This window comes from Mustela nivalis (genome assembly GCF_964662115.1).
Source record: "Mustela nivalis genome assembly, chromosome: 3".
NCBI classification, from domain to species: domain Eukaryota; kingdom Metazoa; phylum Chordata; class Mammalia; order Carnivora; family Mustelidae; genus Mustela; species Mustela nivalis.
In genome coordinates, this window is record NC_139022.1 from 76,715,326 (window position 1) to 76,738,675 (window position 23,350).

At 37.5% G+C, this 23,350-nt stretch overlaps 1 protein-coding gene across 1 annotated transcript in view; it reads right to left on the reverse strand.

Annotated features, from left to right (window-relative positions):
- Positions 1 to 23,350, reverse strand: part of JMY (junction mediating and regulatory protein, p53 cofactor) — a 110,971-nt gene that overhangs the window by 71,691 nt on the left and 15,930 nt on the right. Inside the window, exon 2 of the mRNA XM_082724774.1 lies at positions 156 to 329. Coding sequence (XP_082580900.1) covers positions 156 to 329 — 174 coding nt within the window. The remainder of the gene's footprint in view (positions 1 to 155; positions 330 to 23,350) is intronic.

A 23,350-nucleotide genomic window follows, 5' to 3' on the forward strand; every position in this document is an offset into this window, starting at 1 on the left:
CGCAGGTTCTATATAATTTGAATCGACCAAAATAGAATCTTTGGGGACAAAGGATCAGCTATCTGCATTTTTAAAAAGCTCCTCTATGGCCAGCCAGTCTGAGAACTTTGAAACAGGCAGGGAATCATGTAGGTCTAAAAAAAAAAAAAAGATACCTTGATCTGTTGTCTCCGTAGCATGGCAAGCTCTCTCATGTCTCGGAATGGCTGTAGTAAATACTGATATAATTCAGTTGTGGCTTCTGCAAGGCTGCTATAGGCTTCATCCTCCATCTGATACAAGTCCAGAAGCTCCACCATGCTTTCTGTATTCTTGTGCTTATCCAAGAGCTGTGGAACGAGAAGGTTTTATTATAAAGAATCTGATTATAATAGCCTATAAATACTTCTTTTTAACTCCCTCCTTTATTTTGGGATGTTGGAATACTGAAACACAGAAGAAATGAAAAGCACTGAATGCTTTTCATCACTCGTCTCCATGTGGAGACATCTTACTACTCTAGACTGCCTGAATCATCCTTTTCAAACTGCTCTCATCAGATATGATACTCTGTTCAAATATCCTGTTCTGTGTATTTTCTGGGTCTCCATACTATCTACCCGCCTAGACTTAAGTCTTTAAATATATATTTCCACATATCCTATAGCCTTTTCTGTATTTATAAAAAAAATTTTCACTGCTAATATACAAAGTAGTTATCAACTCTTACCAGTATTATTCTACTAATTTTCCCAAATCTTCTTGCCACTCCACTCCTCCTCCCAGTTTGGAACTGTCCTACATTAACTTTCAACTCACGCCTATGACATCCCTCATATCTAGGTTAATAAAAACCTCAACTGTACTAAAGAGTTTTAGACTGACTATAACAGATTTTTGTAACTCTTACTTGTACTCCTTGGTACTCTGTGTGTGTGTGTGCACACACATGTGCATACATGCGTGTACTTGTTTTCATTCATTCCTCAACAAATATGGACATCTAACATGTGTCAGGCACTGGGCCAAGAGCTGGGCATACAAAAACATGGTATCTCTCTTCATGAAGCTTACAGTATAGTAAATAAACAGAAACTAAGTTTTTAAAAATTACAAACTGTGATGATATGAAAATTATTTTTTTAAAGCTTTAAAAAAGTGAAGAATAAAAAAATACAGTGAAACAAGCAGATGTTGACACTGTGTGACCTAATTTATAAAAAGAGAGAGTAGGCAATCTTTTTCCAAGGATCCAAGGAAGCTTACACTAAAATTTAGGGGCACCTGGGTGGCTCAGTGGGTTAAAGCCTCTGCCTTTGGCTCAGGGCATGATCTCAAGGTCCTGGGATTGAATCCCACATGGGCTATCAGCTCAGCAGGAAGCCTGCTTCCTCCCTTCTTTCTCTGCCTGCCTCTGTGCCTACGTGTTATCTCTGTCTGTCAAATAAATAAATAAAATCTTAAAAAAAAAAAAAAAGGTAGAGAGAGTAGGCAATCCTTTTCCAAGGATCCAAGGAAGCTTACACTAAAATTTAAAGAAACATGTAGACAAGACAGTTTATGTATTTATTCTTGGTGCCCATTTACCTGCTGACAGTCTCATCTCAAAGGCACAAAATTCTGCTTTTCATTCCATATCTAAAGTTTTCACTACTGCCTTCCTCCCCAACTTTTTGCTTTATCCGAATACACATCTTATATTCAATTTAGAATCCAAATTCACTTCCTGCCCAGACTCTTAGCACTAAATGTAGTAGCACATACGCATTGGTCTTTTGCCTACTATATTATTAACAATCATGATGGATCAGATAATCTACCTTAAGCTCTTTTTATGACAAGGAAATACTATATAAATACTAGTTATTTTAAGGCTACTGTAATTCCAACTTCCACTGCTACCATGGAGAACTTCCACTATCCAGTATCAGCTGAACAGTTCCTCTTAGATCATTTCTCCCACTGATGGAACTATAAATCCTGGGCAAAATATTACAACACTACTACCCGAAGACACTGTAAAGTGACCACAAGTAACTAAAAACTGGAGAGAACATCAATACTTAGAAGACAGGAAGACCCTAAGTAACTTTTTATTTACAGCACTTGGCCTGCAGGGAGGCCCCAGTGGCTGCCAGAGGAGAGAAATTTGGCTAAACAGAGAACTACAGTCTTGATGCTTGAAGAATTAGAGGACAGAGTTAAGACAACCACAGCATATAGAAAAGGGGAGAAGTGCAGAAAAGGAGAAAGCCAAAGGAGGAAATCTCAGACTGGTATATACACTCTACTCTCCTCAAGGGGCACCTAGGAGGCTCAGTTGGTTAAGCGTCTGCCTTTGGCTCAGGGCATGATCCCAGGGTCCTGAGATAGAGCCCCACATCAGGTTCCCTGCTCAGCAGGGAGACTGCTTCTCCCTCTCTCCCTCTGCCTGCTGTTTCACCTACTTGTGCTGTCAAAAAAAAAAAAAAAAAAAAAAAAAAATCTTAAAAAAAAAAAATCAACAATCTCTGGAGGAACATAACACAGACAGGCTCTGTTAGATACCACTTATAGTGTCCAGAATATAATCCAAATTTCACAGACCTGTAAAGAAATAGGAAAGCAAAACAATGCTCAAAAGGGAATCAAATGTAGGCAACTTTAAGATGAAATACTTTTGATGTAGCACAGATTTTAATTTTTTCAAGATTTTATTTATTTGAGAAAGAGAGAGTGTACACACAAGCAGGGGTAGGAACAGAGGGAGAGAGAGAATCAGGCTGTCCTCTGAGCAGGGAGCCCAATGCAGGACTCAATCCCAGAACCCTGAGATCATAACCTGAGCTGAAGGCAGACGCTCAACTGGCTAAACCACCCAGGTGCCTCTCAATTTAGCACAGATTTTAAAGCAATTATTTTAAATGCTAATTAAAACAATTTGCTCATGAAGAATAAACAAAATCTCAAAGAATAAATAGCATTTTAAAGATTTTATTTATTTATTTGAAAGCGAGCAAATGAGTGAGCATAGGGGAGGTGGGCGTGGGTACTAAAGGGACAAGCCAAATCCCCACTGAATGAGGGCAGTGTGGGGGGGGGGTGTGGGGGTGCCTTGATCCCAGGGCTCCAAGATAACCTGAGCCAAAGTCAGATGATTAAACGAGAGAACCACCCAGGCACCCCTAAAGGACATTCTAGAACAAAAAATATAGTGTCTACAATAGTCCAGGGCACAGACACAGTAAGAGGTTAAAAGATTAAAAAGCAATCATCTATGATTAGCACTTCCTATTCCCCTAATTCCTTACTGTTGCATCAGTAGAGCTCTTATGAAACTGAAAAAAACTTCATTTTTTAAAAGATTTTAAGTAGTAACTAGGGAAACCCAAAACACCACAGGAGACAAAACCGAAGACACCAGAGTAAATCTTAGCCTCTGACACCTACAGCAACTGCCTAGAATAACACAGTTGAGCCTTTTCTAGGTGGATAAACAAAATCTCACTCTAAAGGCATATTTATCTCAGCTCCTTTTGCCTAGTACCATCATGTCCGGCTTTCAAAAAAAAAAAAAAAATTACAGGGCATATTAAAAGTGTAGTCTGAAGAGACAGAGCAAGCATGAGAACCATACTCAGGTATACCAAGGATACGGAATTATCAGACTAGGAATTTAAACTATGATTAAAATGCTAAGTATTCATGGAGTGCCTTGGTGCCTCAGTAGGTTGAGCAGCCAACTTGGGTTTTGGCTCAGGTCGCGGTCTCATGGGTCGCAGTATAAAGCCCCTTGCTCAATGGGGGAGTCAGCTTGAAGGTTCTCACCCTCTGCCCTTTTCCCACTCCTGCGTGTGCCCTCTCTGTCACACACTCTCTCTCAAATACACAAACAAATCTTTTTAAAAATATGCTAAGGAGGGTGCCTGGGTGGCTCCGTTGGTTAAGTGGCTGCCTTCGGCTCTGGTCATGATCTTGGGAGTCCCGGCATGGAGTCCTGCACTGGGCTCCCTGCTCAGCAGGGAGTCTGCTTCTCCCTCAGACCCTCTCCCTTCTCGTGCTCTCTCACTCTGAAGTAAATAAAATAAATAAATCTTTAAAAAATATATGCTAAGGAATCTAATGGAAAAAGCAGACAACATCCAAGAACTTATGTATATAACATAAACAGAGGGTTGGAAATACTAGGAATCAAAAGGAAATGCTATAAATCAAAATCGCTAAAATGCAAAAATGCCGTCAATGGGCTTATTTTTAGACTGGACGCAACAACAACAACAAAACAAACTAACAAATGAGCTTGAAGAAATGTCAGTAGAAACTTCCAAAACTGAAATGCAAAAACAAAACCAAAAAAATTTCAAAGAACAAAATATCCAAGAAGCAAGGGACAATTACTTATAAAAGAGTAAGGAAAAATTCTATCAGAATTCTCTTCAGAAACTATGCAAACAAGAGAAGTAGAGCGAAATAATTAAGAGTTGGCTGGCTGGCTGGCTGAATCAGAAGAGCATACCACTCTTGATCTTGGAGTTGTGAGTTCAAGTCCCACACTGTGTAGAGATTAGTTAAAGAAAAGAAAGAAAGAAAGAAAGAAAAAGTAAACCTTAAAAAAAGTTAAAAATCCATATACTTAGAATTCTGTATTCAGTGAAATTACCTTCAAAACTGAATGAGAAATAAGAGATCCTCAAGCAAATATAAACTGAGGAAACCTGTCTTGCAAGAAATACTAAAAGATTATTTGTCAGAAAGGAGGAAATTTATATAGGTCAGAAACTTGGATCTAGATAAAGAAAGGAAAAATATTAGACAAGAAATTAATAAAAGTTAAATAACATCTTTCCCTATTATTCTTTTAAAAAAAAGATTGATTGATTGATTGATTGACTGATTGATTTGACAGACAGAGATCACAAGTAGGCAGAGAGAGACTGGGGAAGCAGGCTCCCCGCTGAGCAGAGAGCTTGATCCCAAGACCCTGAGATCATGACCTGAGCTGAAGGCAGAGGCTTAACCCATTGAGCCAACCAGGCACACCTCCCTATTACTATTCTTAACAGATCTAACATCATAGTTTCCTCAAAATAGGTGCCACAATATATCCAGTGATTACACCTTGCAGATTAATAAAATAATTAACAGGTCAAAAGGGACAGGACTAAAGAACTGGAAATACCTTGTTATAAGGTACTTGTACTATATGTAAAGTACAACAATATTTGAAAGAAAGCTTGGTTAGTATTGCAAACGTTATTATTGCAAACTTCAATGTAACCACTAAAGAAAGTTTTAAAAAGTATCACAGACATGCTAATTGAGGATATACTGAGGAAAAAAAAAAAAAAAACTAACAGAATATAATACCAGAAGTCCAAAAGAGTGGAAAACAAAAAAAGGACAAAAACTGGACAATAAACAGAATACAGTAACAGATATGGTAGATGTTACTCCAACTGTTTCAATCACTTTAAACATCAATGGCTGAAACACACCTATTAAGAGAGACTGTCAGGGTGAATGTAAAACCAAATCCAACTATACATTGTCTCAAAGAAACTCACTTTACATACAGACACAGATAGGTTAAAGTGGTAAAAACATACCATGTAACACTAATGGAAAGAAAGCTATAGTAGCTATACTACTTTCAAATAAAGCAGATTTCAAAACAAGGACAATTATTAGAGAAAATTATAAAAATAGTTAATTCTCCAAGACATGATAATCCTTAATGTGTATATGCCCAAAAGCATAACACTAAAATACCCAAGTTTAAAAAAAGATACAACTACAAGGATAAAAGTATTAGTCCACTAGGACAGTTGGAGACATCAAGATCCCTTATCAGTAATGGACAGATCCAACAGGCAGAAAATCAGTAAGGGCAGTTGAACTCAACAGCACCATCAACTGGACATATTTGACACCTATCGACTATTTCATCCAATTGCAGCAAAATATATAGTCTTTTTGAGCCAACATGGAACATTCACCAAGACAGATCATGTTCTGGACCCAAAACACATCATAATAAATTTAAAAGAACAGAAATCACCCAAAGTATGATCTTAGACTACAATGAAATTAAACTAAAAATCAGTAACAGAAATATTGCTGGAAACCCCCAAATCCTTGGGAGATTAAACAACACAATTTTAAGTAGTGCATGGGTCAAAAAAAAAAAGAAAAATTTAAATATTTTCAACTAAGTGAAAACACAACTTGGCAAAATATTTTTGGGTCACAGTAAAAGTGCTTAGAGGAGAATCTGGAGCACTGAATGCATATATTACAAAAGTGTAAAATCAGTAATCTAAACCTTTACCTTAGAAAAGAGCAAATTAAATTCAAAGACTACAGGAAAAAAAAGAGAATTTAGAGTATAAATCAATGAAACTGAAAAAGAGAAATTAATTAAAAAAATCAATGAAACAAAAATTCTGGTTCTTTGAAAACATCAATAAAATTAATAAACGTCTATCAAGGTTAACAAAGAAAAAGAGAAGACACAAATTACTAGTATCAGAAATGAAAAGGGACATCATTACTGATCCCACAGACATTAAGAAGAATATTAAGAACATCTCTATGCCCACAAATTCAAAAAACTAGGTGAAATGGATGAATTCCTCAAAAGACACACTCTAATAAAACACAAGAACAGATTATCTGAAAAGGCCTTTATTCAAGAAATTGAATTCATAATTAATAACCTTGCAAAATAGAAAACACAAAGCCCAGATGGGCTCACTGATGAAGTCTACCAGCAATTTACGGAAGAAATCTCTCCGATTTTCTACAATCTCTCAAGAAAACAAAACAGAGGGAATACTTCCTTACAGAGGGAATACTTCCTTACTCTAAAGAGGTCAGCATGTGCCTAATACCAGAAATAATGACATTACAAAAAAACTACAGACCAACATCTCTCATGAATGTGGATGCAAAAATCCTCAACAAAATATTAGGAAATACATCCAAAACTGTATAAAAATAACTACTGTATTAACACCAAATGTGACTTATTCAAGGTATGCAAGGCTGATTCAATGTTCAAAAAAAAATCGACATAATCTATTACATCCCAGTCTAAAGAAAAACCATATGATATTAATAAATGCAGGAAAAACATCTGACAAAACCCAATACCATTCATGAGAAAGAATTACCATTATACTAGGAATAACTTGATAAAGAACAAAAACCCATTGCTAACATATTTAATTGTGATAAACTAGATGCTAAATACGGCAAGGAGGTCCCCTCTCACCATTCCTATTAAACATCATGCTGGAAGTCCTAGCTAATGCAACAAGAAATAAAAGGTATACAGACTGGGAAGAAACAGAACTGTCTTTACACACATGATATCACTCTGTAAAAAAAATCCAAAGGAACAGACAAAAGAAAAGAAAAGAGAAAAAAAGAAGCCTTCCAAAAATAACTTATGTTAGTACACAAAAACTGAAATACTTTGGTATAAATCAATGCACAAGATCTAAATGAAGAAAACTACACAACTCTGATGAAAGACAGCAAAGATCTAAACAAATGGAGAAATATTCCATATACATGGATTGGAAGACTTAACTACTGTCAAGATGTCAGTTCTTTCCATCTTGATCTATAGACTCAACACAATGCCAATCAAAGTATCAGCAAGTTATTTTGAGGCCATCAACAAACCACTTCTAAAGTTTACATGGAAAGGTAAAAGTCTCAGAATGGCCAACACAATATTGAAAAACAAAGAGTACTGACACTATCCAACTTCATTAGTCACTAGAAAGCTACAGTAGTCAAGACAGAGGGGTTACTGATAAAAGAACAGATCAACAGAATAGAGTCCAAAACAAACCCACACAAATACAGCCCAGTGATCTTTTGACAAAGGAGCAAAGGCAATTCAACGAATAGTCTTTTTTTTTTTTTTTCCAAGATTTAATTTTATTTACTTGACAGAGAGAGAGAGAGAGAGACAGTGAGAGAGGGCACAGAAGCAGGGGGAGTCGGAGAGGGAGAAGCAGGCCCCTGACTGAGCAGGAAGTCTGATGTGGGGCTCAATCCCAGGACGCAGGGATCATGACCTGAGCCAATCACAACTGAGCCATCCAGGCGCCCCTGAATACTCTTTTCAATAAATGGGCATCCATATGAAGGAAGGAAAGGAGGGATGGAGGGAGGGAAATCCAGACCTTACAAAAAGATTAACTCAAAACTGATCATGGACCCACATGTAAAAATACAAAACTATAAAACTACCAGAAAATAACTGAGAGAAAATCTTAGTGACCACCATGTGTTTGATAGATGTTTTAGACACAACCCCAAACACAATCCATGAAGAAAACCATTGGTAAGCTGGACTTTGTTATAATACTTACCGGAAGACACTCAAGGAGCACCTGGGTGGCTCAGTCAGTTAAGTGTCTGCCTTTGGCTCAGGTCATGATCCCAGGGTCCTGGGACAGTGCCTGGCATTGGACTCTCTGCTCTGTGGGGAGTCTGCTTCTCCCTCTGCCCCTCCCCCTTGCTTAAGCTCTCTTTCTCAAAAAAATAAAATCTTAAAAAAAAAAAATGAAAAAAGAGAAATTACAGAGAAAACACTTGGAAAATACATTTCTGACAAAGGACTGTTATGCAAAATATACAAAAAACTCCCAAAACTCAACATTAAGGAAACAACCCAATTTAAAAGTGGGCAAAAGATCTGAAGAGACCTCACCAAATAAGCTATACAGATACCAAGTAAGCATATGAGGAGATGATCAACATCACACCATCATCTGGGGACCGCAGATTGAAACAATGAGATGCGATTACACACCTGACAATACCAAATGCTGGCAAGGATATGGCACAACCAGAATTCCCATTTATTGTTGGTGGCAACGTATTCTTATGATTTGTTGTTGGGCACATGCACATCAATGATTATTAGGTCTTCTTAGAGAATTAACCCTTCTATTATATAATTATTCTCTTTACCCTTAATAATTTCCCTTGGTCGAAAGTCTGCTTTATCTCAAATTAATATAAGCTACTCCAACTTTCTTTTGATTAGTGTTAGCATGGTGTCTCTTTCTTACAAAACTAAATATTCTCACCATAAAATCCAGCAATCATGTTCCTTGATATTTATCTAAATGAGCTGAAAATCTAATCCAAACACAACTTGCACATAAAGGTTATAGGAGCTTTATTCATAAATGCCAAGACTTAGAAGCAACAGAGATGTCCTCCAATAAGTAAATGAATAAACAAACTGTGTATATTCACACAATGGAATATTCATTCAGCCCTAAAAAAAAGAAAGAGCTGTCAATCCACCAAAAAATGGCAGGGGAGGGGGGACCTTAGATGCATATTCAAAAGTGAAAAGCAGCCAATCTGAAAAGGTTACATATTTTAGGATACCAATTCCATAACATTCTGGAAAAAACAAAATACAGAGAAAGGCCAGAAAAAAAAAAATCACTAGTTGCCAGAGGCTAGAGAGATGTGGCACACTCCAGTGAATGAATAAGGGAACCACGAGATTTTTAGAGCAGTGTTAACTGCTATGCATAATACTGTAATGATGGATACAGACATTCTCCTTTCATCAGAGAATCGCACAACCCAAAGAATGATCACTTATATAAAGTATGCTCTTTAATATTAGGGGAGACTGTGGGCAGGAGGGGAATAAATGGGAACTCTATGTATTTTCCGCTCAGTTTTTCTGTAAACCTAAAATTCATATAAAACCAAAACTACCGGGGTGTCTGAGTGGCTCAGTCAGTTAAGCATATGACTCTTGACCTCAGTTCAGGTCTTGATCTCAGGGCCTTGAGTTCAAGCCCCACCCCAGGCTCCTCACTAGATATGAAATCTATTGAATGAAAGAATGAATGAATGAATAACTAAAACAAAGTCAATTAATTTTTATATAATACAAACCGACTTAAAGACAACATTGTGTTTCACAGTACATGCGCTTATTTTCATTTTTTTTTTTTTTAAAGATTTGGTTTATTTGTTAGAAATCAGGAAGAGTGGCAAGCAGAGGGAGAAGCAGGCTCCCCACTGAGCAAGCAGTCAGAGGGAGAAGAAGGCTGCCAGCTGAGCAAGAAGCCCCATGCAGGACTCAATCCCAGGACCCTGAGCCAAAGGCAGATGCTTAACCATCTGAGCCCACACAGGCATCCCTGTATCCCTATTTCTAAAGTAAAACAAAAAAAGATTAAAACATAATAACCAATTAATATCAATTATTGTCTCTGCTAAGCCCTTATTATTTTATAGGGTGATCAGATTAATGTCTTTCGGCTTTGTTAACAAGTGGTTTTTGTTTAGTTCTTTAAAATTTATTTATTTATTTATTTGACAGGGCACAAGCATGGGGAGCAGCAGGCAAAAAGACAATTGTAGAGACTTACTAAGAGACCCTGCTGACTCTGAATTATATACTACAGTGGTGAGAAAAGCTTGGAAGGGTATCAGAGTGCATGCAGAGAGATCATTTTCACAGGCTCCCAGGTGTGTCTATGAAACTTGGTGGAAGTTTATACTGGGGGACAGAACAAAGATTCAAGAAATGTTCTGGAGATAAAAATCAGTGGTACTTAGTGAAAGACCAGATTTTAAGACAGAGATAATTAAGGATGACTACTAGGGTTCTGGCATTAACTGAGACAAAAAACAAAGGAACAGAGACAGGTTTTTAGTGGCAAAGATTAACAGACTTGGAGACACCATCCAAATTGCTTTTTAGATACCCAACAGGAGAGTCATGTAGGGGATACGAAATGTCCAATGTTCTTATCCTTAAGAATTCTAAAATCTAACTAGGGAAGCAAACTAACAGACATAAAAATAAAACACTAATTATAAAAGAAGTAAAATGTTACCGAAAAGGTGGATCAGAGTAGGCTAATGCAGTTGGAAAAGATGTTCTAAAGCCAGGATTTGAACTGGGTTTTGAAGGATGAGAAGTGCTGCATAGGTGAAGGAGGGTAAGCCAGACTTGAGAAATCACATGAATAGAAGCATCCTGGATAAGGAATCTGGGTGGGATGAGGGGTAGCAAAGTTATCATGTTCCCTGAAGTCTGGAGGGTACACACTCGGGAACAGGGCATTACACTGAGTTTGTAAATGCAGCACATTCTCATAAGCAGTGAAAATACCTATGGAGAAGGAAAAAAGACGACGTATGTGGCCAACCTGCCATCTTTAATTTAGTTGGCTATGTTCAACTCAACTAAATAACCAAATCAAACAGATGGTCATTTAGTGTCTGGTTATTCAAAACATGGTCTGTGACCAGCAACACCAGCATCATGTTCAGAACCTGTTACAAATATGGAACCTGAAGGCCCACTCCAGAAGCACAAAATCAGAATCTGAATTTTAGTAAGATTGCCATGTAAAAAGCACACACGCCAAAGTTTGAGACACTCTATTTTAGGGACACCTTAATATACCCTTATTAACAATGAAGTGAGGCAAAAGTCTCTCTAAAGTTATAGAAATTATGGCAGGTGACTTTTCTTTAATCAGAAACAATATTTCCCTCTCACTCTCTCACTACATTTATTGTTAGATCAATTAGCACTACAGGCACACCTTGTTTTATTGTGCTTCACTTTACTGCACTTCAGATACTCTTTTTAACAAACTGAAGGTTCGTGGCAATCCTGTCTGTGTCAAGCAAGTCTATCAGTGCCATTCTTAGAACAGCATTTGCTCCGTCTTATCTATGTCACATTTTGGTAGTTTTCACAGTATTTCAAGCTTTTTCATTAGTATCTTTGTTAGGTGATCTGTGATCAGTACTCTCAGATGTTGCTATTCTAATAATTTTGGGGACCATGGACCTTGCCCATATAACACAATGAGCTCAACTGATCAATGTTGTATGTTCTGAGGGCTCAACTATCCAATCCCCGATCTCTCTGCCTCTTCTGTGGCCTTCCTACTCCCTGAAATACATTAACATGAAGATTAGCCTAACTGATAACCTTACAATGGCCTCAAAGTGTTTAGGTTAAAGTGAACTTTAAATCAAACACTAGAAATGATTAAGCTTGGTGAAGTCATATCAAAAGCTGAGAGTGGCTTCTTGCATCAGGTAGCCAAGTTGTAAATGCAAAGGAAGACTTCATAAAGATAATTAAAAGTGCTACTCTAATGAACACACAAATGATAAAGAAAGTGACAGGGCCTTATTGTTGATAAACAAAGCTTCTAGTGGCCTGAATATTTCAAACCAGTCACAATATTCCCTTAAGCCACAGCCTAAATCCAGAGAAAGACCTAACTCTTTTCAATTCTATGAAGTCTCAAAGAGGTGAAGAAGCTTCAGAAGACAAGTCTGAAGCTAGCAGAGGGTGGTTCAAGAGATTTAAGGGGAGAAGATGTCTCCATAAGGTAAAAGTGCAAGGTGAAGCAGAAAGTGCTGATATAGAAACTATAGTCAGTTACCTAAGAAAGATCCAGCTCAAGCAATTCATGAAGGTGGCTATATTAAATACCAAATTTTCAATGCAAATGAAACAGTCTTACATCATTACAGTGGAAGAAGATGCGTCTACAACTTTCACAGCTAGACAGAATTCAGGGCCAGGCTTCAAAGCTTCAAAGGATAGAGACTAACTCCCTTGTTAGGGGCTAATGCAGTTGGTGACTCTAAACTGAAGCCAATGCTCATTTACCATTCCCCAAATCCCCAAATCCCCAAATCCTAGGACCCTTAAGAATTATGCTAAGTCTACTCTATGTTCTACAAATGCCAAATGCCTGGATGACCGCACATCTATTCACAATATGGTTTACTGAATATTTTAACCTCACTGCTTAAAGTATCTACTGCTCAGAAAAAAAAATTCCCTTCAAAATCTTACTTACACCTAATCACCCAAGAGCTCTCACAGAGATGAACAGTGAGGGTGGTTTTCAGGTCTGCTAACACTATAACTATTCCGCAACCCATGGATCAAGGAGTAATTTTGACTCTCAAGTCTTATTCTTTAGGAAATACATTTCGTAAGGTTTTATCTGCCATAGTGATTCCTCTGATAGATCTGGACAAAGTTAACTGAAAACCTCTGGAAAGGATTCACCATTCTAGACACCATTAAAAATACTCAGGATTCATGGAAAAGGTCAAAGTATCAACAGGAGCAGGAATTTCAAAGCAGTTGAGTCCAACCTTCATGAATGATTTTGAAGGGTTCAAGACTTTAATGGAGGAAGGAACTGCGGATGTGGTGGAGCAAATAAAGTGGTTTCTTGAGACAAAATATACTCTTGGTGAAGATGCTGTGATGACTGCTGAAATGACAACAGAAGATTCATAATATCACATAAACTTAGTTGATAAAGTAGGGCAAGGTCTGAAAGGACAGACTTCCAATTTTGCTAGAAGTTCTATTGTGGGTAAAATGCTGTCAATTAGCATCACATGCTATAGAGATATTGTTCATAAAAGGAAGAGTCAATCAATGCAGCAAACTTCACTGTTGTCTCATTTTAAAAAATTACTACAGCCACCTCAACCTTCAACAACCATTACCTTGATCAGTCTGTAGCCATCAGCACTGAGGCAAGACCCTTCATCTCCAAGAAGATTACAACTCACAGAAAGCTCAGAAGATTACCATTTTTCAGCAGTAAGGTATTTTTTTTTTAAAGATTTATTTATTTATTGGGGGAGGGGAAGCAGAGGGAGAACAAGAGAGAATCTTAAGTAGACTACACACTGAGTGCAGAGCCTGACATAGGGGTTGATGTCACAACTCTGAGATCATGACCTGAGCTGAAACCAACAGTAAGGCACTAACTGACTGTACCGCCCAGTGCCCCTGAAGTTATTTGTAAATTAAGGTATGTACATTGTTTTCTGTTTTTGGTTTTTAGATAAAACACTCTTACACACTCAACAGACTACAGCATAGTGGAAACAACATTTATATGCACTTGAAAACCAAAATATTCATTTCATTTAACTTCTTTTATTGTGACATCTGCTTTATTGTGGTGGTCTGAAACCGAACCCACAGTATCTCTAAAGTATGCCCATGTTTAAACTAAAACTGAGCCAAACCCCTCATTTCTCATGGTTCAGTTTTTTATTAAAGCACTTTTAGTGGATGGAGGCCAGTGGGGGGGGGGGCGCGTTTTTAACTATTCTAAGGGGAAAAAAACCACAAAGTTATGACTTAAGTCAATCACAGGATGATCTTTATTAAGATGGGTACAGAATAACAAAAATCAGCCTGATCTTATCTCCAGCACCAGCAGAGATGATATATCCAGTATGTAAGCCATTCCATGAAAGTGGATGTTGAAAGGCAATGGCCACTGAGGAGCCTGGGTGGTTCAGTTGGTTAAGCACCTGACTTGGTTTTGGCTTAGGTCATGATCTCAAGGGTCGTGAGATTGAGCTTTGCTCAGCTCCCCCACTCAGAAGGGAGTATCCTTGAAGATTTCTTTCTCTGCCCTCCCCTGACACACAGGAGCGTGCACATGAGCACGCTCTCAAATAAATAAATCTTTAAAATATAAGTAAATTAAAATAAAGGCAATGACCACTGGTTTGAAATCATCCAATTAACTCTTTTCATTCTGATGAAATGCTTTACTTTAAAAAAAATAATAATTTGGCTTTTTTATTCTTACAAAGACACAATAAAATGATGATAAAGATATTCTGGTTCTGGGGTGCCTGGGTGCCTCAGTCAGTTAAACACATGCCTTTGGCTCAGGTCATGATACCAGAGTCCTGGGATCAAGCCCCACATCCGGCTCCCTGTTCAGCAGAAAGCCTGCTTCTCCCTCTCCCTCTGCTGCTCACCCTGCTTGTGCTTCCTTTCTCTCTCTGTCAAAAAATAAATAAAATCTTAAAAAAAAAAAAGATATTCTGGTTCTGTTGACAGGTATCTGCCTATTAATTTTAAAAACGGCCATTTAAGAATCCAATTTAGAATAAACTGAACAACTGCAATAGAAAAAGAATTCAATAAGCTTAGTTATAATTTATATGCAGAAACCAACAGCCCTGTTATAGTAAAAACAACTAGCAAGGATTCCATTTACAATAGAAACAAAAACAACAAAATACTTTGTACTATTAACAGCCACATAAATAAAATGTTTAAAAGTACCAAAAGAGGGCATAGCTCAGTCGGTTAAACCTCTGCCTTCAGCTCAAGTCATAACCCCAAGGGTCTGGGATTGAGTCCTGCCTTAGCCTGCTTCTCCCTCACCCTCTGCCATTCCCCCCTGCTTGTGCTCTGTCAAATAAATAGATGAAATCTTTAAAAAAAAAAAAAAAGGTACCAAAAGATGATGTAAATAAACGGAAGACTAATAATTAAAATATCAATTCTGGGCACCTGGGTGGCTCAGTGGGTTAAGCCGCTGCGGCTCAGGTCATGATCTCAGGATCCTGGGATCAGTCCCACATCCGGCTCTCTGCTCAGCAGGGAGCCTGCTTCCTCCTCTCTCTCGCTCTGCTTGCCTCTCTGCCTACTTGTGGTCTCTCTCTGTCAAATAAATAAATAAATAAAATCGTTAAAAAAAAAAAATAATAAAATAAAATACCAATTCTTACTAAATTAATCTATAAATTTCACATGGTAATAGCTTCTTTATATATTTATGGCAAAAGAAAAGGACAATTTTAAAGTTCACATGGGAAAATAAGAGGACAAAGTATCAATAAAATAATTTATAAAGAGTAATTGTGGAGAGGGGCAAAGGCTTTACTATGTATTATAACTATCTGATAAAAGCATCAACTACAAGGTAGTATTACTAAAGAGTTTAGATACACAGACATTTACTGCAGAGTAAGTATCAATCACTCAAGAAATCATGTCATAACTGTCATTTAATCAGGAAATAAAACAGGTTGGATCCCTACACCAAAATAAATCCCAGGGACATCAAGAAACTTAAAATGGGAATAATAATACCATAAAAGTAGATGATGTGAGGGGGGTTTTGTTTGTTTCCGCTCTAAATAATCTCATCATGGGGTACTTTTAAAAGCATGACTCAAAATCCAAAACTATCAAAACAGACTAATAACTTGTGCACAAAGTTTTAAACTGGCTACAAAGGCAGACAAAATAATATCAAGAAGTAAATTATAAAGGGAAAAATACTTTCAACACAGACAATTTCCACAAATACAGTAAAAATATAGGGGAAGAAAGTAAGGGGTTCAAAGAAATGACTCCTGAACAAATGAAGATTCACTCATAAAAATAAATTAAACTGAAACTTTTCACAGGTAAGACCAAAAAGGTTTTGAAAATACAGTCTTGTGTGGGTGCCTGGGTAGTCAGTTAAGCCTCTGCCTTCAGCTCTCCTCATGTCCCAGGGTCCTGGAATGGAGCCCCAAATGGGCTCCCTGCTGAGCAGCCTCTCCCTCTCCCTTTGCCCCTCCCCCTGCTTGTGCTCTGTCAAATAAATAAAATTTTAAATTAAAAACAAAAAAGAAAATAGTCTTGGGGTGAAAAGGATATAGAAACAAAAAGGCAATCTCCTTGAATTTGAGAGCCAGTAAACTGGTATATCTCTCCAGAAAACAACTGTATTAAAATGCATATTCTTGTTACCCAGAAATTCCTCTTACAGAAATTTACCTACAGATATACTTGCATATATGGGAAAAGATCTGCTACTTTACCAGGAACAGTGTAAGATCAAGGCGGGGGAGGGGGGAGCTATGTACCAAAACAAATCCATTCAGTGTAGTTTATTTAGCCATTAAAAGAAATACAGCCTGTTACGAGAAAAAACAAACAAACAAAAACAAACCACTAGACATGTCTCTGGAGGCAAGGGAAACAAAAGCAAAAAGGAATTATTGGGACTTCATCAAGATAAAAAGCTTTTGCACAGCAAAGGAAACAATCAACAGAATTAGATGATCTATAGAATGGGAAAAGATACTGGCAAATGACATATCTGATAAAGGGTTAGTATCCAAAATCTATAAAGAACTTACCAAACTCACTAAAAAATATATAATAATAATATTATTAATAATAATCCAGTTAAGAAATGCACAGAAGACATGAACAGACATTTTTCCTAAGACAGATGGCTAACAGACACATAAAAAGACACTCAACATCATTTATCATCAGGAAAATACAGATCAAAACCATGATGAGATTATTACCTCACTCCCATCTGTCAGAATGGCTAAAATAACAACATGGGAAACAGAGGTTGGCAAGGATATGGACATAGGGGAACCCTCTTTTATACTGTTGGTGGGAATGCAAACTGTGCAGACACTCTGGAAGTATGGAGGTTCCTCAAAAAGTTAAAAATAGAACTACCCTATGATTCAGCAATTGTACTACTAGGTATTTGACCAAAGGATACAAAAATACTAATTTGAAAGAGTACATGCACCCTGATGTTCAGAGAGCAGCATTATCAACAATAGCCAAATTAAGGAAAACAGTCCAGATGTCCATCTACAGATGAGTGGATAATGAAGATGTGGTGCACACACAATCGAATATTACTCAGCCATAAAAAAGAATGAAATCTTGCCATTTGCAGCAATGTGGATGGAGCTGGAGTATATTATGCTAAGCAAAGTAAGTTTGTCAGAGAAAGACAAATACTATGTAACTTTTTTACTCACATAAGGAATTTAGGAAACAAAACAGATGAACATAAAGGGAGAAAAAAGTGAGAGAGACCACTAATTATAGCAACTCTTGACTACAGAGAACAAAGGGGGTTGATGGAGGGAGATGGGTGGGGCATGGGCTGAATGGGTGACGCGTATTAGGAAGGGCACTTGTGATAGCACTGAGGGTTAAGTGATGGGTCACTAAATTATACACCTGAAGCCCATTTTACCATATGTGTTAACTAAATAGAATTTAAATTTAAAAAATGGAAATTAAAAAAAGGAAAAAACCCAAGATATAGAACAGAGTATGTATATGCTACCATTTGAGTTGTTAAAAAAGTAGAGAATATCTATGTCCTATGTTTCTTTTATATGTACTGAACCTGAAAGACACACAAGAAACTCAGGAGTGGTTGCCTTGGAGAATGACAACCGTAGATCAGGAAACAGATGTAAGTAAGGAGCAGATGTATATTCCACTTACATTTTTTTCTTTTTAAGATTTTACTTATTTATCTGACAGAAACAGAGAAAGAGAAGAGAGAGATCACAAAGCAGGCAGACAGAGAGGGGAAGCTGACTCCCTGCTGAGCAGAGAGCCTGATATGGGGCTTGATTCCAAGACCCTGAGATCATGACCTGAGCCGAAGGTAGAGACTTAGCCCACCGAGCCACCCAAGCACCCCAACTTACACTTTTTTTTCCAATCATGATCTATCAAATAAATACATACACTTTGTTTTTAAAGATTTTTATTTATTTGAGACAGAGATAAGAGAGCGAGCGAGCGCATGAGCAGGGGGTAGAAGTAGAAGGAGAGGGAGAAGCAGATTCCCCACTGAGCTGGGAGCCCCATGTGGGACTTGATCCCAGGACCCTGTGATCATGACCTGAGTGGAAGGCAGACGCTTAATCAAATGAGCCACCCAAGTGCCCCATATACTTGTCTTTTTTAAAAGAAGGTTTTATATTCATTTCTTCTCTATTTCCACCTCTAAGGTATTCTGGCTTATACATCAAAAAGGAAAATTAAATTATCCCCTTTGGCAAAATATCCAAAATATATGTGTACATGTAACTTTTCAAAGGATGAGGCATGAGAAATATGAAAATGGGTTGCCTCGTTGGCTCAGTCAGTTAAGTGGTTGCCTTCAGCTCAGGTCATGATCCCAGGGTTCTGGGATGAGTCCTGCATCCGGCTCCTTGCTCAGCAGGGAGCCTGCTTCTCCCCTGCCTGTACTTGCTCTCTCTCATTCTGTGTCAAATAAATAAATAAAATCTCTAAAAAAAAAAAAAAAGGAAGTATGATAATGATACATGCTTCTCTTCTTGTGCCTACCTACCTATTATTCAGAAGTAGCTAAACCCTATGTTGAGCCATCTATTTTAAGCTATATCTACTTTAAGTAGAATTATGAAAGTGGCAGGAGCTGATCAATTTCTAATTACAGCACTGAAGTCCAAGAATTCAGTTCTAACTGGTAGCAAAGGTGCTCACCTCCATCACAGCTTACCACCTCAAAGCTGCAGGCATATTAGTAATAACCATTGTAAGGAAGGATAGATAAGATAACTAGGGGAAAAAAGTGAATGTATAATAGCAACAAAACAGTGAATTAAAATGAGTTTTTAAAATGAATTATAAACTACCTTTATAATTTTAAAGGCAGTCAATCTCTCCTTGCCAGAAAATGTATATTTAAAGCCCTTTATCTTTTATTCCGCTTGAAAATGGGAGATTTTTCAGGGCGCCTTAGTGGCTCAGTTTGTTAAACATCTGACTTTTGATTTTGCCTCAAGTCATGATCTCAAGGTCACAAGACTGAGCCCTAAGCTGGGCTCCACACTGGCCTTGGAGCTTGCTTAAGATTCTCTGTCTCTCTTCCTCTCCCTCTGTCCCTATCCTGCAGCTTGCACATGCATGCGCATGTTCTTCCTGTCTCTTAAAAAAAAAAAAAGGAAAAATTTTCAAGATAATGATTTTCTATCAAGTTTTAGGAATGTGAAACTACTAAAAGAATAAGAAAACAAAAGTGCAGAACATCTCTCAATAACAAAGTTCCTGGAGTCATTTACCAGTGATCAAATGCCACCATTCAACAGTAAGACAATCCTCAGACGCTAGGCTTCTTTGAGCTCTTCTTACAGAGACACTAAAGTAAATGTAATACACCAAACAGATACTACTTTCTGCCAACACAAAAATATCAGGTCAGGATATACTTATTAAATAAATCACAATACCACTCTACACAGATATGTGCAATTGACAAGACAGAAAATAGGTCATTCTGTTCACGTTAATATACTTATATATTATTTCCCACATGCTTTTTATCCTCAAACAGAACAGTATGTTACAAAGGTATTGTGCAGGCAACTAAACTTAATACTCTTGCAGAGAAGCCCAAGACATCTCACCTAACACTGCTAATTTATTAATCTATCCTCTTTGCTATAAAGTTTCATGTTTTTCCAACATTAGATTACCTTAAAACCAATTATAACTTCAACTGGCAATCTATTTTAATGTGTATATATGAAAATAATCTTAAAGCAAATGCATTTTAAACCTTCAAAAGATGCAATTTACTATAAGCATTAGACTTTTTAGTCTAAACCATTTCCTATAATCTATGCTAAAAGAATTTAACTAATAAAAGAATATAATCACAGGGGCACCTGGGTGGCTCGTTGGGTTAAACCCTCTGCCTTTGGCTCAGGTCATGATCCCAGGGTCCTGAGAACGAGCCCCACATTTGGCTCTCTGCTCAGCGGACAGCGTGCTTCCCCCCTCTCTCTCTCTGCCTGCCTCTCTGCCTACTTGTGACCTCTGTCAAATAAATAAATAAAATTTTTGAAAAAATATATATAATCAATAACCTATTATGAACAACATCCAAGTTTCTTTCTTTTTTTTTAAAAGATTTTATTTATTTATTTGATAGAGAGAAATCACAAGTAGATGGAGAGGCAGACAGAGAGAGAGAGGGGAAGCAGGCTCCCTGCTGAGCAGAGAGCCCGATGCAGGACTCGACCCCAGGACCCTGAGATCATGACCTGAGCCGAAGGCAGCGGCTTAACCCACTGAGCCACCCAGGTGCCCCCAACATCCAAGTTTCTATCTTGCTAACCAAAACTGATGAAACCCAGGGAATAAATAACCTGAGCTGCAGACATCTGCAGGTTATCAACTGCAAAATGTGCAAGGTGCTCTAAATAATATACACACAGAAAGAGTACAAAGAAATTGGAAAGAGCTAGATTATTTAGGATTAAGGACGTTTGGCATGTTTAAAATATGGAAAATGCAGGTTTACTAAACTTGAAAAGAGTTGCTGATGGACACAAACTGAGACAGAATGTAGATGGATCTGAATGAGAATTATAATACTCCTAACAAAGGATGGAAAGGCTCAAGTGCAGCCAACACAATACAGAGATGCTCACAGCAGAAGAAAAAAGGATGAGGCAGGGAACAGGGGCCTAGAAATAGCAAGTTCAGTTGAATTATTTCTACTTCAAGGCCTGACACATCTCGTGCAATTTTAGAAAGTTATTTTGCTCTACTGATTCACTTAAAAGAAATGGAAGCACAACTGCATAAAGAATCAATTAAACATATTAGCCTATTAAGTACCCTTCTCTTTCCCTTCTTTCTAGCTTCCCTAATGGACTTTTTTTTTTTTTCCTCCCTTGATCCAATCGTGATTAAGAAATAGGTTATTAACCTCTGAGGTCTCACTTATCTGACACAAAACTCTGCTTTTTGCAAAATTTTTCTAGGGCAAGGACTGACAGACTTTCTATCTTTTTTTTTCTTTTTAAAATATTTTATTTATTTATTTGACAGAGATAAAAAGTAGGCAGAGAGGCAGACAGAGAGAGAGATGTGGAAGCAGGCTCCTGCCAAGCAGAAAACCCGATGCGGGGCTTGATCCCAGGACCCTGAGATCATGACGGGAGCCGAAGACAGAGACTTTTAACCCACTGATCCACCCAGGTGCCCCCAGACTTTCTATCTTAGAGGAGTCAGCGACAACAGTTAAAAGAAAAAAAAATTTTTTTTAAATACTCCCTATTATTGGTTGCAGCAGAGAAAACCTCGAAACGACAACCCTGCACCACACTTCTCTCCCCAAACCTATTTCACTTAGTTTCTATGCCAATGATCATTCCAGTGAAGGAGAAATGTAGAAGACACCTTATGTGCTGCATCATGGAGTTCCACCCTATAAGTTCCCAATCAGAGTTAGTTCAAGTTAGTTCACGCTCAATCCTAACTTCAGGATTATAAAAATGCTATTATCCTTGGAGATCATGGAATAATTTTTAAAGCCGCATATATAAAATTTAGAGGCTAAACTCTCCTGTGTAGTTTCATAACTTTCTTCCCTACTCTAATCTGTCAAACACAAGACAGAGTGTCTTATATTTATTTAATTAGAAAGATGTTAAAGAAACAATTTAACAAAATCTACAAATATCTTCACTATTAAATTATTAAGACATGCAAATAATTACCTGCTTGTGAAAAAGGAGTGACTCAGGACTAGCACTAGGGAGGTCTGCAATCTGTTTCTCCAACTGAAAGTAAGGACTAAAGCCAAACATATCTTCCAGATTCAAAAAGCACACTGCTCGGAGCACCTGGGTGACTCAGTTGGTTAAATATCTGCCTTCGGTTCGAATGGTGATCCCAGGGTCCTGGGATTGAGTCTCACATTCAGCTTGCTCACTGGGACGCCCATTTCTCCCTCTACCTCTGCCTGCTGCTCTACTTACTTGTGTTGTGCTCTCTTTCTCTGGCAAGTAAGTAAATAAATAAGCCCTTAAAAAAAAAAAAAAAAGCACACTGCTCAATTCTATTCTTGTTATAATAAAACTGAATTGTTTCTATATTATTTTGTAAGTTAATCACTAATTATCCATTAATAATAGTTAATGCTAAAACCCAGTTTTAGCTAAATGCTAGAACACATTAGCATTTAGCATTTACCCTTATACAAAGTGTAAGGGCTACTGAGAGTAATAACTCATTCTGAAATTTTAAACATTGATTTCTAGATTCTTTACTCCACAGAGAAGCGGTACATTTTATTTCATTTTACTCCTGAGGAAACACGTACCTTTAGTCAAATGTTAGCTACATGCATACATGTCATGTAAAGAAGCCAATTTTTTTGAAGATTGAAGAACATCTATCTACTGAGCACCAACAGTATACACAGGCATGGGGGAATATGAAGCATTAGAACAGTAGCCAGAAAATCTGTCTTTGTCTCCTAGGAACTATAATGCATTTCAAAGGGCAGGAGCTGTTCAAAAACAGAAAAACACAGGGCAGCAGTTATAGATGATATGAGTCATACATAACGTAAGGCCTCTCTGATCTATGGATTTCTGAGAGAAATTACTCTGACAGTGGTCAGAAATGACTTAATCTGGCCCTGGAAAGAAGGGTAGTTAGACAAAAAAAGGAAGACATTAGAGGGCGGTCTACTGTATAGTGGAACATGGTATTGTGAATTCAGCAAATAATGGGTAAAAGACCTTGGCTAGAATAATGAAAGGTTAATGTAGAGAAGAAAGAGTTAAGACTGGCAGGCTAACCAAAATGTGGATGGCTCTGAATGCCAGGAATTTGGGCTCTGTCTATAGGACAATGGTAAGCAATGGAAGAGTACAGTTAGTTCCCTGTATATGTTTAGTTCTTTAGTTCTAAAATCAATATTTAATA